Here is an 18,766-nt window from a genome sequence, read left to right as displayed (position 1 = left end):
AAGTTTTTCTTTGTGAAAGATTGAGACTTCATCAAAACAATTCAGTTTTTGTTGTTTTCATTCCCAGTGGTTCACTAAGGTTTTAGATTGAGCTATATCATTTATGTTTTTTTTTTTGTAAGCACCTACAGTTAGCATGAGTTATATTTAAGGAAATTATTTGAATAAGCCCAATGCCAGAGTAAAACAAGATTACCATTGCGTATTCAAATATGGATTTGATAGGGGAGGAAGGTTTTTACATCCTGTTATGTGATTTACTGAAAGGGTTCCAGAAAATGTGTTTTTCCTCATTGAGGTTTTAAAAAATTGACTTCTAAGTGTGGCTTACTATTATATATTATAGATTATTGAAAATTGGTCATATGCAATACCTTAAATATTTTGGAAAACTCATGTTAGAAAATTGAAATCCTTTTTCTGAATTTAAACATTTATTTGCTGTTTTCACGTTGTTTGCAAGGTTAGATTTTTTTAAATATACTCAACACAGGAGAGTGATGAATCATAATTTACAGATTATTTCTTGAGAAAATTAGAATGAAGATCTAAGAAGATACTGTGTATTATAAAGGGCTGCTGCAGAAAATATAAAATTTAGCCACTAGTATCTATCTGAGTTACAGGTATTTCTTAGACACTGTGTTTAAAATATTATCTTAATGGGCTAAATTGAATTAAATCACATGTGACCAGATTCCCCCTACCCCTAGCTTAAAATACAAGGTATAGATTGCCATGTCAGTATTATAAGCCAGGAGCTTGAAAGCTTGTCTAAGCCAGCTTTCTTTCCATTGATTGATGATTATCTCATCTTTTTGTTACCTTCAGTGCATAAATACAGTGCTAGCACCTGTTAATACTTCTTCCATTAGTGGTTCTGAATTAATTTTAAGGTGTATAAACCACATTATAGATTGTACTAATTTTAACAACGGAGCCAAATTAATTAGTCTTCTTTTAATCAATATTAAGCTATTGTACGATACTGAAAGATAGGTTTTAGATTTTAATGTTGATAGTAAATTGCATTAATGGTCTCAATTCTTCACCCCTCCCTGTATCTATGTGCTTTGCCATAAAATAGTGCTTTCTGCTGTGGGAAACACCCACCCTTGACTCTGCGTTTGACCAGTGACTTGCCTTGGCCCCTTTGCCATTACCATGAGGAGAACATGCTCAAGCCAGCTGCTGGTCCAGGGGCGGGAGGAGGGTGGGGTGGCGGGGGAAGACAGTTGGAGCAGTACCTGCTTATTAACCCAGCCAAATCGTTCAACCTCCAGACACACAAACAAGCTGAACTGAAATCAGCCAACTCTAAGCTATCCCTCATTTGTTGAGAATAAATGAAGGTTTTATGCTACTGCATTCTGGAATATTTATTACACAGCAGTTCTGTGGCAGTGGCTGATTAATACACTTTCTATGAAGTTGTATGGTATCGAGGGAATAAAGGCCTTTTACATAATTATCAAGGCTCTAACCATCTTCTGTCTATAAAACATCATTACATATAGAGTGGCAGTATACATGTAGCCTATTGTATTACCTTCACTGGCTTCCACTTGTCTGAAAGTACAGGAAAAATCAACATAAATCACTGTAGTACCTTATACACATGCTTTAAAAAAATCTTCATGTGTGGAAAGATACACTTAAATACTTGGTATGTAATGTAAAACAGAAGCTTTCAAACTGGAGTAAGAACATCCTGATGGAACACTGGAAGTATTTCAAATGTGTGTAGAAACTTAACAGATTTAAGAAGATTCAGTTTTAGATCCCCGAATTTCATGTGCCAGTTGATATGCCTGACATTGACATGTGAGGTGTCATGCCTGTTGTCCTTTTGACTTCAACTTTTATGATAGCTTTTTTCCTGTTTTCCAAGGGAAAAGCATATTTCACATCCTCATGAATTGTAATATGGTACATTGTTCCAGGCTGTAAAAACCTCAGGATTATCAAAGGGATGATTCAAAATGTCATTATTAGAGTAACTTTCTATCATTTTTTCTCTTATAGATATTTCTACTAAGAGTGAAACATGGCATTAAAGAAAGTATATTTTATACTGTGTTATAGTGCTTTTACTTTAGATGTTGGTTGAGTGCAGCAATGGAAGTAGAAAAGTATGCATTGTTCCTTATTCTTAAGTATCACTGGGGGAAGCAAAGCTGAGAGCTTATTAGCACCAGGTTTTGAATGTGGACCTTCTTATTCCTTTGGGCAATAAACTTTGCACCCTGTTTATCCATTTATCTGTCATAGCATCAGAATTCAGAAAAACAGTGTGGTATTACAGGGATGCATATTAACACTTCAATTTGAATTCAAAAAGATAATCTGGCAGAATAAATCTAGTTGTTTTTAATATGTAAGCTGACAAACTAAATCTACCCTGTCAGGTTTTGACAAAAATACATTTAAGTCATAAAATAACACAAAAGCACAAAGCGAAATAGTGCACCCAAAACACTTTGTAGGCTAAGCTATATTAAAATTGCAGTATTTGGAGTTTTTGCAACCTTTCTGAGACTATGGCAGTAACAGGTGTAATTTTTTTTTAGTTTTGAGAGCGGATGAGCGTGCACACACACACATGCGTGCGAGAGTGGGGAAGGGGCAGAGAGAGACGGGGAGAGAGAGAGAATCCCAAGCAGGCTCTGCACTGGCATCCAGGAGCTCTATGTGGGGCTCAAACTCATGAACTGTGAGATCATGACCTGAGCGGAAATCAAGAGTCAGACGCTTAACTGACTGAGCCACCCAGGCACCACAATAACAGGTATAATTAATACTGATCCACACTCCCAATATCTGCTGTGTGAAAATCCAGAAAGCTTTGAATACCAAAAATTCATTGCTCATTTGATGACATCATATCTAGAGCAGATACACACACACACACACACACACACACACACCTTAGTATAATTTTTCGTAAGTTTTCCAGCAGTAATAGTAATATATTTGATTACAGGATGCTGACATAAACCTTAATGGGAGTGGTACATAATATGAAGCATATTTCCTGTCAAAATCAGAAAAATTCAGTATTGTAAAACTTATCTGCTCCAACTACTTGGGATAAAGGATTAGGGTCCTGTATATTTGATTTGATACCGGTAAAAGCATTTGAGTGTTTTGCAGAAATTGTGATTTTCAGTTACTCTTAATTACCAAGTAACAAGGTTATAAATTTTGCATTCAGTAAAATTGAAGGATGGTCTAATCAAAATAATAAATCATTAAAAGGTTTTTTTTGACGATAGATTACTATGAGATTTTTGGCATAAATTTGGGATTTAAAAAATTGAGAAAAATTTCCATTTCTATGACATATCTATAGAAATAAATGAGCCTGAGGAATAGAATTAATGCTGGACAATAAGAATAGAATTCTTAGAGTGTATAATATTTATTTACAGTTACCAGAACAAAATGGGGACAGAGGGCACAGGGAGAGGGGATGCCACAACCCCGTTTTGAAAATATACATTTCCAATAAAATGTTACTTTTGTTTAATAATACAGTTGTCAAAGTGTGTTGTATTATTTATCAATTGTGTGCAACTAATAATTTTAATGATAATTCATATGGAAAGAATTTCTTTTTTTTTTTTTTTAATTTTTTTTTTCAACGTTTATTTATTTTTGGGACAGAGAGAGACAGAGCATGAACGGGCGAGGGGCAGAGAGAGAGGGAGACACAGAATCGGAAACAGGCTCCAGGCTCTGAGCCATCAGCCCAGAGCCCGACGCGGGGCTCGAACTCACGGGCCGCGAGATCGTGACCTGGCTGAAGTCGGACGCTCAACCGACTGCGCCACCCAGGCGCCCCAAGAATTTCTTACAGTTAGAGCATTTTGGTCACAGGAAATGAGGTTAATGTTCACTTTTTTTTTCCAGAGAAGAGAGAATAAGTAAGATAGTATAAAAAGCATGAAATCAGTTGGATAAATTTTACTTTGCAAGGAGAATGTCTATGTAAATTCAAGGAAAAGAGTATGTAAAGTTTTCCATTATTAAAGAATAGCTTATTCATGTATTTTTTAAAGGATGATGTTGAACATCAAATCACTGTGGTATTTAGATTTCATTAGGTACACTAAATTTATATTTTAAAATGTCACCACATAAATATATTATAAATGACAACTCTTGCAAATATTTAAATATGTGATGAGAACTTTTAGACACTGACTTAAAATTTATGAGGCTGTAGTTTTACAGTATTCTTTTAAGCAAAAAGTAGAAGTCTGTGAGTCTACCTGGTTAATTGGGGAGATGATGGGAGTGGATAGTTCTAGATGGTAGAGAGTCAATGAATGGTTGTTACTGGTCAAAAATTAGGTGCTAGGTAAGTGCTTTATTTGGCAGATTAATTTTTAAGTGAGTTATTGTACAATGTTCAATGAAAAAACAAAATATTTTTTATTGGAAGGAAATATGTTTTCATGACCTGAAGAAAGGAGTTTTGGTGAGATCTGGGATTTTTTTCTTACGTTCATACAGGAATCTGGAAACCTGGACTCGTCTACTATAATAGAACCATCTGTGGATAGAAAGAAGTTGAGCATCTCAGAAACTTCTTTTTTTACGTGTTCATGCTTGCTCGTGCTCTCTCTTTCTCTAGCGCTCTCTTTTACTCTCTCAACTTTTTCCTTCCTTTTTTTCTCTCTTCTCTTCCTCCTCTCTCTTCTCCCTTCTCTTTCTCTCTCTTATATTCTCTTTGCCTTCACTCTTCCTTACCTCCCTCCTTCCCCTCTTCTGTCAGGTCCCTCTTCGTCTCCTCCTCCTCTTCTTCTTCTTCCTTTCCTTTCTTTTCTTTTTTTCTCTAGTCCTGCCTGTCATTCTGCACTTACCGGTCGCTCTCAAACCCATGTTTATGTCTCTTCCTCTCGCTTCACACATATTTTGTGATTTATTTTCATCACCACCAGCTCACTGTAGTTCTTGCTAACTCTCCTTGTCAGTTCTTAACCATGCCAGGAAACCTAGGTAAAGGCCTTTTTCAGATTACTAATCCAATAAAAATATCTGAGATTTTGCTGAGAAAATACTGTTTTCACCTTCCATCAACTTAGAAATTATTCTTATATTTATACCTTGTATTTATTCTTTTCCTTAGTCATTTTATCAGACTTTATATCTAACTGGCTATATAGTGATACTGATGTCAGTGTGACAACCAACTGACTGTGAGGCCAAGTTTGCCAGTATATATGTTAAAATTTTCTAGCCAGGATACTTTAAAAGTGCTGCTGCAGTGTGAACAAGGAAAGATTGAGCTGTTACTATCGTAGACTGGTGTGAGTGAAAAGAAACACTACACCAGGCAGGACCAGTGTAGTTTTTTTGTAAGTATGCAAGAATTTAGAATGTGTGTTTCATAAATATGATAAGAAAATGCTGTCGATAGGCACTTTGGGAGTTCTGCTTTGTATATAGAAAACCACCAGAAAATGTTACTCTCATCTTGAAAATAGAAAAAGCTGTATGAGCTACAAAATTATAACTTTTCTTGACCCCTGTCAGAGAGCTGAGGTCACAAGGCATGGGAACTGAATTCCAAGGAATGACAAGCCCCTCCAAGGAAGGATGGGACACATGAACTATTCACCAATTGCAGACCACAAGAGGAAGAAGTAGCCACCATAGAAGCTGGTAAGAAGAAATGAGCTAAAATTTTAATGCATTCTTAAAGGCCACGTGTGGGTTGGCATATCTGTGTAGAATAACTGGAAGCCCGAAACAAAAGGGGAGTGCCCACTTACTCATATGCTCTTCTCCATGTCACTCCACTGGCTTCTAACAAGAAAGAATGGGTGAGGGCAATAGCCTACATCAGGCATGCAGGAGTTCACAAAGTGATCAGTCCCTACCGAAAGGCCAGCACAAGACATCACCCATTTCTCCGAATCCTCTTCTCATATGGAGCAGAAACTTTAAGCTACTGGAAGTGAACGAGGAAAACTTCTTGACCCCAGTATCCTGCATCAGTGCAAAGCAGAGATCTACTACCACTGATGAAGTGGCATGAAACTCTCTCTTGCCTAAAACATGCACAAGATATATGTAGAATTTGGCTGCCATGATGGCGGGGGCTTGGAATGCTAAGAAGACCCCACATTGGAAGCTCAGGCATATGAACTCTTCCTAAGACTCATGATGGACCAGAAGAACTGAGATCCCCTGCTCCAAATGGAATCCTACTACAAAAAGCAAAAAAAATAAACAAAAACAACCAAATAAAACAAAAGGAACAAGTTAAGACCCTTCTGCCACTGTGGGAGGGAGAAGAGCATGGAGAAAGATTCTCTCTTAGGCTGACCTGCAGGAACTGATAAAAAGGTAAGAGTAGAACAGGAATACAGAGAAAAATTTCTTTCGACCAGGATCCACACTAAGCACAAGGTGATGATAGCTCATGACTGGAAAGATTTGAAGCCTGTGGTACACTTAATGGCCTGTGGTACACTTAATGGCCAGCTTAACAACTGAAACTGAAATGCTGTTGAACCACTGACTAGATTGATTGATCCCCTTACATGAATGGCCTTACACAAAAAGAGGTATATTTATTTCCAAGCAGAAGTACCATTTATTTCAGTATCTACTGTTCTGTATATGATCTCTTCTGCTTAATAAAAAAAGTATGTGACATACAGACAAGTAAGAGTAAGCATTCTGTTACCAAAACTCAGAAGAAATACATAGATTTATGGATGACCCAGATGTTAGGATATGAGACAGAAATTTTTAAATAACTGATTATTATGTTAAAGGATCTAGCAGGAAAGGTAGACAATATACTTGAAAAGATGAAGAGTTTTCAGTTGAGAGATGGAAAGTATTTTTAAAAAGTGAAATGGAGGGGCGCCTGGGTGGCGCAGTCGGTTAAGCGTCCGACTTCAGCCAGGTCACGATCTCGCGGTCTGTGAGTTCGAGCCCCGCGTCAGGCTCTGGGCTGATGGCTCAGAGCCTGGAGCCTGTTTCCGATTCTGTGTCTCCTTCTCTCTCTGCCCCTCCCCTGTTCATGCTCTGTCTCTCTCTGTCCCAAAAATGAATAAACGTTGAAAAAAAAAAATAAAAATAAAAAAATAAAAAAAAAAAAGTGAAATGGAAATACTAAAATATAAACCTTGATATTAACAATGAGGACTTCTTAGATGTGCTCATTAGCAGATTGGATATAATCTAAGAAAAATCTAAATAAACTTGAAAGTAGGTCAATAAATAATTACCCAAAATGAAACATCAAGAAAAGAGTGGGAGGGAAAAACAACACAGTATCCAAGATTTGTTGGATAATAAAACACACTTGTATTTGGCATTGTAGAAGTAGGAGAGAAAAGGAAAAAAAAATTGAAGAGATAAAGACCAAAAGTTTTCCAAGACTGATGAAAGATAACAAATCACAGATACCAGAAACTCACAGAACCTCAAAGAGGATAAAATAAAAAATGGACCCAAAATGCCTAGTTAAGTCATAGTCAAAATACTGAAAACAAAGTGAATTCTTGAAGGTAGTCAGAATGAAAGAAATATAGAAAGTGGAATATAAAAATTATAGCAGACTTCTCATCATGAACTATACAGGCCAAAAACCAGTGGCGCCACTGACACATTTAAAGTGCTAGAAGAGGGTCACCTGGGTAGCTCAGCAGTTGGGCGTCCGATTCTTGATTTTGGCTCAGGTCAAGATCTCACAGTGGTGAGATCGAGCCCTGGGTTGGGGTTACATGCTGGGTGTGGGGCCCACTTAAGATTCTCTCTCTCCCTCTCTGTCTCTCTGTGCCTCCCCCACTTGCACATATATTCACTCGCTCTCTTAAATAAAAATAAAGTGCTAAAAGAAATTTAACCCAAAGTTCTATATCCAGCCAAAAAATCTTTCACAAGTGAAGACAAAGATTTTTTTTTTTCCAAACAACCAAAAGCTGGTTTAGGTAACTCAGCGCCTGATGGATAGAAGATGTTAACCCTACTTGTACAGGCAGATGGATGGACAGATATTTAGGTGGATGATGGAGGAATGGATACAAAAAGATGGATCTGCACCAGATCTAAATTGCAAAAAATAAAAACGAAACCAGCCACTTGATATAACTCTGGAATACTGGATTCTGAATAAAAGCTTGTTGGGAGACACATGGAATGGGAGCGTCAGCCTTGGGAAGCTTTGGTCGTATGAAACATCCGTGAGATTGCAGTTAAGTGATACTTAGTTACACCCTGGATCCTTAGTAGACTGGTGTGATACTGACCAGCATAAGCACATATACTCAGTGGACTTTGCACTCTGCAGTTCTACTTACAGATCTACTTCTACAACGTGAAATATGTATCTAAAGGTTTCTCAGTACCTAGAAGGAAAGTACGTACTGATTATTTAGAGGAGCTTGACCTTGTAACCGTTCTAAAAAAAAAAAAAAAAAAAAAAATTTTTTTTTTCCCCTCTGTCACACTTACCAGAGTGCCTGGAATTCTTTTCATTAGAGTTATAGCATTCATTTATTAACTTCAGAAACACATTTAAAAAATATACTTGTTACTGTGCATACAAAAATAAAAAATAATCCTACTTTTCCTGATGTCACAGCTCGTTAGATAAGATAGACAAGCAAATAAATTACAATATATTGTGAAAAATAGCATTAGAACAATAGCCTTTAAAATCTGAGAAACTGAAAAATTTTATCCGGTTTCTATCTCAAACCTACCAAATTATAATCTTCAGAGAGGAGACCAAGCATTGGTGTTTTGAGATTATTCCTCAGCAGTTTTACGTCTACTCCTTCTCCTTTCCCTTCCCCTGGGACTGTAGTAACTATACTAAAGACATTTACAGGGGTGCCTGGGTGACTCAGTTGGTTAAGCATCTAACTCTTGATTACAGCTCATGTCATGATCTCACGGTTTGTGGGATAGAGCTCTGCGTTGGGCTCTGTGCTGACAGCACGGAACCTGCTTGGGATTCCCTCCTTCCCTACCCCCCCCTTCTCTCTTTCTCTCTCTCTCTCTCTGCCCCTCCCCCTTCACACACACGCATGCATGCGTGCTTTCCCTCTCAAATAAAAAATAAAAAGATATTGACAAATTTCTGAATTGGTGAAACAAGAATTTGGAAATGTAGATGTAGGCCTTTTATGTGTCCCAGTAAGAAAGCTTTGTTGTCTAGTGAACATAACAGCATTAAAATATTAAGTCTCTGTTTTAACATCATTTAAAAAACACAAGGCTCAGATCTGTCCAGTAAAAGAAAAATAAATCTTTCTTGTGAACTGTTATTGAGATAATAGGATATATTTTGATTTTTTTTAAATAGCATAAAGAGGTAATTAAATAGACTGAGCCCCAAATCTGCATTATCTTTTACACTTAAATTCTCCATTTTAGACTCCATGCAAGAGTATGATTGAAAAACTAATTTATTATATTACTACTATACAAAGACTTAATAATTCTGGCACATTGTTTAAAATACAGATCTCTATGCACCCTGGGTCAGATGAAAGTGCCCCTGGAAATGGAGGGACAGTTGTGAAACACACCAGAAAATTACTTACTTGACCTGAGTTGAGGGTTAATCAGTTTTTTATTTTGAAATCTTGCCTCAAATGGCTATGTCAAAGAAAGTAATAAGATAACTCAGAAGGGAGTTCTGATTCTAACAATATGATAGACAAAATAAACTGAAAATCCTCTGTCAACAAACATTTTAGATAAAATATGTAAAATATTATTTTAGATGCAGAGCTTATAAAGTATTAAAATCACAAAGGGTTAGAAAGAGCAGAGGATTAAAACCAGAGAACTGAGCATGTGAGCTGAAGTCACATTGCCTGGTTAATTAATGGTAGTGATAGAAAGTTGCTGGCCTCAGGGACCTAGATATCAAAGAGTTAGTGGGAAGGGAAAGGGTGGTGTGGACCTGCCTAGAATGTTGTAATTGCCTGTCTATTCGCCTATCTAAATGGAGGAATCTCCAGAAGCTTTGTCGTAGCCTGGGCTCTGAGTGATGGACAGGAGTTGTTTTAATAATGCCTTTCTAGTAATGAAAAAAAATTAAGTGTCTCTGATATTCATTAGTCATTATTAGCATTATTTGCTTTTTGACTTTGTAAAGCAAAAGTGTGTGAAAAGAGATTGAAGTAAAGCTCATCAGTGAAGACTGAACAAATTAATTCTCACAAAATCAATGTTCAGATACTTTTGCAGCTGCTTAGTTTGGCTGTGTAAACTTAGCAAACGGGGCTAAGTTGAGCAAATAATTTTGTACTGCATTTTGAGTTACGGATTTCAGCGCTTTGTTTCTAGTGTGGACATGCCAGATATTATATTTCTAAAATTGAGACTTCAAGATTTGGATGACATTGCCTCTAGATTTAGATTTTTGATGTTTGAACGACTTTATAAAATTCTGACTTTTAAAAATATTGCCGATGGGGCGCCTGGGTGGCTCAGTCAGTTAAGCGTCCGACTTTGGCTCAGGTCATGATCTCGCGGTTCATGGGTTCAAACCCCATGTCGGGCTCTGTGCTGACAGCTCAGAGCCTGGAGCCTGTTTCAGATTCTGTGTCTCCCTCTCTCTCTCTCTCTCTCTGACCCTCCCCCGTTCATGCTCTGTCTCTCTCTGTCTCAAAAATAAATAAACATTAAAAAAAATATATTGCCAAGAGGAAAATAGGTCTTTAAATTTCCCTAGTAATTCATGGGGCGCCTGGGTGGCGCCGTCGGTTAAGCATCCGACTTCAGCCAGGTCACGATCTCGCGGTCCGTGAGTTCGAGCCTCGCATCAGGCTCTGGGCTGATGGCTCAGAGCCTGGAGCCTGCTTCCGATTCTGTGTCTCCCTCTCTCTCTGCCCCTCCCCCGTTCATGCTCTGTCTCTCTCTGTCCCAAAAATAAATAAACGTTGAAAAAAAAAAATAAAAAAAAAAAATAAATTTCCCTAGTAATTCACATTTTATTATATAGAAACTAAGCAGACAAACTGTGAGATCAGGAATTTTTGCCTACAGTTTGTGCTTATTTAATATCTTAGAAGCTCTGAATATTTTAGGTTGTGTGGTTTATGTTTACCTCTAATCTTTATTGCAGTAAGATAATAAAACTATATTCCACAACTTATATGTTATGTATATATTTTCAGATAAATTCAAATAAATACAAATGTTAAACCTTTTTTCTATTATTTTTGATATTTTGAGTTGGATTTGGAGGGAGGGGTAGAAGTTTTTGTTTACCCGTGAGCTTTGGAATTCATTAATATACTGTCTCCCTGGGGAGGGGGGGGTGGGGAAGAACAGTATGGAAAACTAAAAATATTTTTTTTCATATTCATCAAAACAGTAATTTCATTTCAAATTACTTCTTTCTTTTTAAATTTTTTTTTTCATTTTTAAGTTTGTTTATTTTGAGAGCAGGGAGGGCATAGAGAGAGGGAGAGAGAGAGAATCCGAGGCAGGCTCCACACTGTTGTCCCGGAGCCTGATGCCGGACTTGAACCCAGGAACTGTGAGATCATGACCTGAGCTGAAACCAAGAGACTGAGCCACCTAGGTGCCCCTTGAATTATATTTCTTGAGTTTCTTCAGGAGTCGAGTGGTGGAAAGGAAGGCCAGGCAGATAGGGAGAAAAGAGGCTTAGTATAAAAAGGGTTCCTGTTTCTACTTGGGCTGTAATCAGAGCAGCTCTACTTTAATCTATTTTGTATCTTGGGGTTTCAAATAAGTTAGGCAAAGGAGGACTTCCATATAAATGTTTCTGCTACTTTTTTTTGTAACTGAGATTTTTTAAACCAATGTTTAGGGAAAATATGTATAACTGAGACTTTTTAAAAAGTACTATTTTTTTTTTTTTAGAGCAGTTTAAGGTTCACAGCAAATTGAGAGGAAGATGCAGACATTTCCCCATATATCTCCTACTCCCACGCATGCATACCTTCCCTCATTCTCAACATCCCTTTCCAGACAGGTACAGTTGTAACATTATTGAACCCACAATGACACATCATAATCACCCAAAGTCCATTGATTAGCTTAAGCTTCATTCTTGGTGTTGTCCATTCTGTGGATTTGGACAAATGTATAATGACATGAATTCATCATTATAGCATCATACAGAGTATTTTTGCTACTCTAAAGATACTCTGTGAACTTGATCAAGCTCTGGGAAATAAATATAACAAAATTGTGGAGGACGTCTATGAGTGGGTCTCCCTGGAGTCTTTAACTCTCAGACTTGTTCACACTGAGCCTCTAGCAGTTCATCAGTTACAGATCAGATTTTTATCCAGACACTGTTTTCTATGACAGTTTCCCCTCACAAGTCAGGGCTTATTCATTATTCATTAATTCATTCATTGACCTGTCTCTTCAATCTTGAGTACAGCTGTCGCCTCTCTTAGGAATCCAGAAAGAGTTGTTGATGTTTTAATCTGTTCACCTTTTATTTGGTATTAAGATAAAGTGACTTCCAAGTGTTTCACATATGGAATTGGAAGTTGTTTTTGTTTGTTTTTAACTACTATTTGATGATTGTGGCTTAATCTAATATACAGATAAGTAAGTATCTAATATACAGATAAGTACTATTTTTGTGACAATATTGCTCACAATTACTTGTATATCTTTTGCAGATTGGTAAGAATTAGAGGGGTATTTCATAAAGGGTAACTAATACTGCGCTAAATTTACTATGTCTGAGGTTTTATTTAGGCTGGAACCCGAGCCGATTGTATTTGGTAAAGAATAAGCAATGACAGTTGCTGATTGATTCTTTCTCAAATGATGAACAAGATCTAACAACCAATCCAGAGTGGGTGTTAAAAAGAAATGCTTCCAGGGGCGCCTGGGTGGCTCAGTCGGTTAAGTGTCCGACTTTGGCACAGGTCATGATATCACAGTTCATGAGTTCGGGCCCCACGTCGGGCTCTGTGCTGACAGCTTGGAGCCTGGAGCCTGCTTCAGATTCTGTGTCTCCCTCTCTCTCTGCCCCTTCCCAGCTCATGCTCACATTCTGTCTCTGTCAAAAATAAACTTAAAAAAAAAAAAAAAATGCTTCCACAGTATTTCATGTGCATTTGTATTATGTAACTTATACTTGTTTGATCCTTCTCTTTCCAAAGACTAGCTTTCTTTCAGATCTCTAACATTGTATTTTAGGATATCCACGAAGGCTTAAAGGCAGTAACAAATCATGTAATTATTGTTTTTAAAATCAGTAATGTTATCTCTATGAGGTAAATATCAGTAACTAGTGGACCTATGTATTATCATTTTCTTTTACTTTTTTTAAAAAAATTAAGTAAATTCTGCCCTCTCCATGGGGCTCAAACTCACAACCCTGAGATCAATAGTCATGTGCTCTACTGACTGAGCCAGCCCAGCACCCCTGGACCTGCGTATTTTAAAATACTCAGAAGTTATTTGCCGTGCCTAAGGAAAACTTTATTTCTTCAGCTTACTTTCTGACCCCAGCCCCATCATGGTGACATCCAAAAGCTAGGACACTGAAAAGTTTTATAAGCTCACAAGTATCTGGGAAACCTGAAAATAGAATTCAGGATTTTTAAAATTGAGTTTGATTTCCCACTGGCCATTTTGTTTATGGACTGAACCCATTTCCTGTGTATGCTTCCTTTTTGGAACACAGTCTAGCATGGCTGTGTCATAAACTACACTTAAAAACTTTAACTTCTCAGTTACAGTTGTTTTATTGTTACTTTAGTAAAGGTAATAAACTCTTCATTAAATATTAAGTTCAATAAGATATTTCTACAGTATTCCAAAGAGTTTATTTTCATCCTATAATTTTAGCATATTAATAATGATTACCTTGTTAACAGTGAAACACTTTATTTGTGGTATCCCTACAGGAAAGTTACTAATTTTACTGGAAATTATTCTCTGTTGGTATTCCTCTTAATGGTTGTGTATGTAGCATAATTTGGTTCAAATAAAAGAAACAAATTTTCTTTACATTGACAAGGCCATGGGGGCATTTAACTGAGAAATCAAATTTTGCCATACCGTTGGTACCAACATTATATGCCATGTGATGCAGTAGGAAGGAACATAATCTTTATAGTATTCTTGTCAAAAATATTTAACATGAACATAATGGTGAGAAAATATTCAGACAAATTCAGAATGTGGAACTGTCTGCAAAACAACTACCTGAGATGCTCAAAAATAACAGTGTTAGGAAGTTGTTATACAGAAAACAACAAAGAGGCATAGAAATTGAATATAGTGAGTGACCCCTGAACAAAATTAAATAAATAAGTAGCTACTCGGGATTTTGTTTCTTTAAAACAGCTGGGATATTTGAATATAGAATGTATTAAATTGTATTCTTATCACTCTTTCTTGAATATGACATAATGGTATTGTCGAAATTCTTCTTGTTTGTAGAAGGTAGGTGCTGATGTTTTTATAGGTAAAATATCCTGATGTTTGAAATGTATTTAACAAATGGTTCATGGGGAAGAAAAAGAGTCTGTTTATTTGTAGAGGAAAGGATAAAGCAAATAAGGTAACAATATTTACATTTGGTGAGTCTAGATTGAAAAGTACAAAGTTGTTCAGTTTATCGCTCTTCCAACTTTTCTGCAGGTTAGAAAATTTTCAAAATAAGTTTGGGGGAGGACATAGAAATGTGATCATATGCTAAATCCTGAAATTATTAAGAATATTTTTAAAACTTACGGTGACACTTCAGAAAGGATTTCGCTTTGTAAAAGAAAATTACTGAGGACTTCTCCCCTCTGATATAAACTATTTTTATCATAATGTTACTAAAGTATATGTACAAGTATAAAACTACGGATCACTTTCTTATGTTCCTAGCTCTTAAGCAACTTATAGTCCAATCAAATACTAGTTAAGTACAGTAAAAATATAAAACTGAAAAAAGACAATAGCAGCATGATGACATAATAACAATAATTGATGGAGTAGTATATGGTGTTGTTGTTTTTTTTTGCAGTAGTATATGTTTTGCTGAAAATAAATCACCACTGCACATAGTAAGCTGGTTCTGAGTATTGTAGCACAGTTTCTTTTGAGATTGCCAAGTCTGTAGGAACATTGCCCATTTTATACTTAGTCTCTATACTACTTTTCTTACCCAGCTACTGTACAGTCTTTTTGCAGTACACAGTGAGATAATTTAACCTTTACTTATATCCCTACATTTTAAATATATTACCTACTCCTTTTGTTTTTTAGTAACCTTAAAATAAGATAGTATTTTTATACTGTACTGTGCTATTTTTATAATAGATTATTTTCAATTGATAAGATAACCAGAAGTCAAAGCCTTATTTTATAGAAATGTTTTTCCATTTTGACTTATTAGTGCAAAAGAGAAGTTTAATCTTTGTAACTGATACATTTAACCTGAGCACAGCACTTGAAACAGGACTTTTCCCCCCATTTTTACTTTAGCACTTGCCAGATTGCAGCTATACATTTATACCTCCACAGTATAAGCTGATTGCTGTCATTTGAGGTGATTACTTAATGCAATTACAATAGTAAACAGAAAACAAAATGCAGGAATACGCTTCCATATAAGCAACAGAAATACAGGCAAATGTATAAAAAATAAGCTAACTCTGTGGTATATAATCCTTGAAAACCAGCAGCCTTGTAGCCAGTATTGGGAAAAAAATTGGTTCAGGAGCTTCTCAGAAAGCCCCACTATCTGACCTGACTTAGAACTCACTGGAGAGAGCCACATTCACGGGATGTTTTTCTGTTTGACCTGACTCAGAGGCTCCATGGGAATAGACTTATACCCAAGGTCTTGTTGAAAACACTCAGATGTAGTATCACAGTTGTCTAAGCTGTGATACCAAATGGGGCAAACAGTTGAGTCAGAAATTTAAAAGGAAGATGTGGGCAACAAAACAGCCACAGGGGCTTTTGAAAAAGCTCTAATGTGTTCCTGGGATGTAGAATGGTTGTCAGGGCAGTGTAATTATCCAGGAAAAATTGGAGAGGGCTCCAGTTGCTTACCTGTGAAGACCAACAGAGATTTATAAGTTGCCTGAGCTTTGAAAGGATGCCCTAATACACAGGTGCCCTTGGCAAAGGGTAGTAGATGTACTAGCTCAAAACATTTAAGAAAATTTTGTGATTACTCAGTGATACTGACCTAAGAACAACCTTCACTCAGCTAGGTTAAAAAAAAAACACAAAACAAAATTTTTGAAAAAGAAAACCAAGTTTGGGGTAGTTGGGTGGCTCAGTTGATTAAATGTCCAACTTTGGCTCAGGTCATGATCTCACAGCTTGTGAGTTCCAGCCCTGTGTCGGGTTCTGTGCTGACAGCTCAGAGCCTGGAGCCTACTTTAGATTCTATGTCTCCCTCTCTCTCTGCTCCTCCCCCACTCATGCTCTCTCGTTCTCTCTCTCTCTCTCTCTCTCTCACTCTCTCTCTCTCAAAAATAAATAAACATTAAAACAAACAAACAAAAGGAACCAAGTGAGACTTAAGTGGTTCCATACAGCAGGGATTTACAGACTAGAGTCACTTCTGCAAAAGTCTCTAGACCAATACGTGGCAACAACACCAACAACAAAAGTCCCAGGAGAGGGAGATAGGAACTGGTTCCAGAGTTATATTTTATTATTTAAAATGTCTACTTTTTATCAAAAAAAACCCAAAAAACTATGGCATATGCAAAACAGGAAAAGTTAGTAGAAACTATCACAGATCTTGGGCTTTCACTTAGAGACTTGCAAGCAGCTGTTAATGAAAGCATTCAATGAATTAAACCACAATTAAGGAATGAAAGAGAATTTTAAAAAGTATGTCTCGCCAAATAGAGAGTATTAAGAAAAAGAGTAAAAAAACAAATAGAAATACTGTAGTTGAAAAGTATAATAACAGAAATGAAAAATTCACTAGAGGGACTCCTAAGCAAATTTGATCTGGCAGAAGAATCAGTGAACTTGGAGTTAGGTCAGTAGTGATTATCCAGTCTAAGAATGGAGAAAAATGAATAGAGGATTGGAAACCTGCGAGACACCGTTAAGCATGCCAACATAAACAGACTCTCAGAAAATAAGGGAATAGAGAAAGGGATGGAAAAATATTTAAGGAAAAAAGTGGCCAAAATCTTCCTAAACTGTATGAAAAACATCAGTTTACACACCCACGAGGTTCAGTGAGCTCAATGTAGGATAAACTCAATGACATGCATACCTAAACACCTCAAGTTCAAACTATTGAAAGCCAAAGGTAGGGAGAGAATCTTGGAAAACAGCGACAGAAAAGCAATTCACATAAAAGAGATCCTCAGTAAGATTAGCAGTTTCTCATCAGAAACCATGAAAGCTAGAAGGCAGTGTAATATATTCTAAATGCTGAAAGGAAGATTGTCAAAAGAATTTAATATCCAGCAAACAAATCCATGAAAAAAATAAAGAATTTAAGACATTCAGAGATAAACATAAACTGAGCAAATTCTTTTCTAGCATGCCTACCATTCAAGATACACTACAGACAGGCCTTCAGGCTGAAAGGAAAGGATATGAGGTAGAAATGAAAATCCATATAGAGTAATAAAAAACACTAGGTGAAGATAGTTTAAAATGTATTTTTGGTAATAATTCTGACTGATTTAAAAGACAACTGAGTAAAACAGGAGTTCTAAAATTGTGTTCGTGGGCTTGTACCCTAAAATGATGTAGTATGTATGTCCATATAGCTCAGAGGATGGGGTGGAAAAGTGAGGGGAAGAGCTATATTTGAGCAAAATTTCCCCATAATATTAAAATTAATTAGTGATGATCTGAATTAAATTTTCTTAAATTCACATGCTAATTATAATCTATAATCCCCAGAAAACCACAATGAAAATAGCTTCTAAGAAATATAATAAGAAAAACAGCAACAGAAGAACACAAGTGTTATCCTGGAGAACAGCTCTTTAACACAAAAAAGGCCAGGGGCGAAATGTAGAAACAAAAAAGATGTAGGAGAAACAGAAAGTACAATTGCAGGTATGAATCTTATAATATAAATAATTATGTTAAATGTAAGTGGATTAAACACTCCATGCTACAGAGATTGGCAGAATGGATGAAAAAAAAAATACGGGAACTAACTGTGTACCGTCTATAAGATACACTTTAGATTCAAAGACAAATACATTGAAAGTAAAAAGATAAAAAAAGATGTAGCATGCAAATGGTAACCAAGAAGAAGCTGAGATGGCTGTATTTAAATCAGACAAAACAGACTGTAAGTAAAAATTGGTGCTGGAAACAAAGAAAGCCATTGTATAATGATAAATGGATTAATTCAGCAAGATACAGCAATTATAAATACAGATATTCACAAACTATTTTGAAATGCATGAAACTATAATTTGTAGAATTGGAGGGAGAAATAGACGATTCACCAAAAGTAGTTGGAGACTTAAGGACTCTACTGTCAGTAATTGATGAAACAACTGGACAGAAAAGCAGCCGGTACGCGGAATACTTGCATGGCAGTAGCAGTGTGACCTGACAGTCCCACGTGTAACTCGTTCCACTCAACAACAGAATGAGTGTACATTCTTTTTGAGCAAACATGGACCGTTCTCCAGGATAGATCATATATTAGGTCATGTAATGTGAATAAATTTTAAATTTCATATAAATTCAAAATAGTCAAAATCATGTTCTCTGGCTAAAATGGAACTTAGTTAGAAATTGACCTTAGTAGTTAATTTGGGAAATCCACAAATATTTGGAAATT

At 36.4% G+C, this 18,766-nt stretch overlaps 1 protein-coding gene across 8 annotated transcripts in view; it reads left to right on the top strand.

Annotated features, from left to right (window-relative positions):
• Positions 1–18,766, top strand: part of COP1 (COP1 E3 ubiquitin ligase) — a 281,667-nt gene that overhangs the window by 195,749 nt on the left and 67,152 nt on the right. The window contains exon 16 of one of the 8 annotated variants that reach the window (XM_030301699.1): positions 5,542–5,629. The exons of the other annotated variants lie outside the window; for them this stretch is intronic. Within the exon in view, the coding sequence (XP_030157559.1) occupies positions 5,542–5,549 (8 nt within the window). The 3' untranslated portion in view covers positions 5,550–5,629. Of the gene's footprint in view, positions 1–5,541; positions 5,630–18,766 lie in introns of those variants that run through there. 8 annotated transcript variants of the gene reach the window in all.

This window comes from Lynx canadensis, chromosome F1 (genome assembly GCF_007474595.2).
Source record: "Lynx canadensis isolate LIC74 chromosome F1, mLynCan4.pri.v2, whole genome shotgun sequence".
NCBI classification, from domain to species: domain Eukaryota; kingdom Metazoa; phylum Chordata; class Mammalia; order Carnivora; family Felidae; genus Lynx; species Lynx canadensis.
Note: the sequence above shows the minus strand (reverse complement) of the source record. Positions and strands in the feature narration are given on the sequence as shown.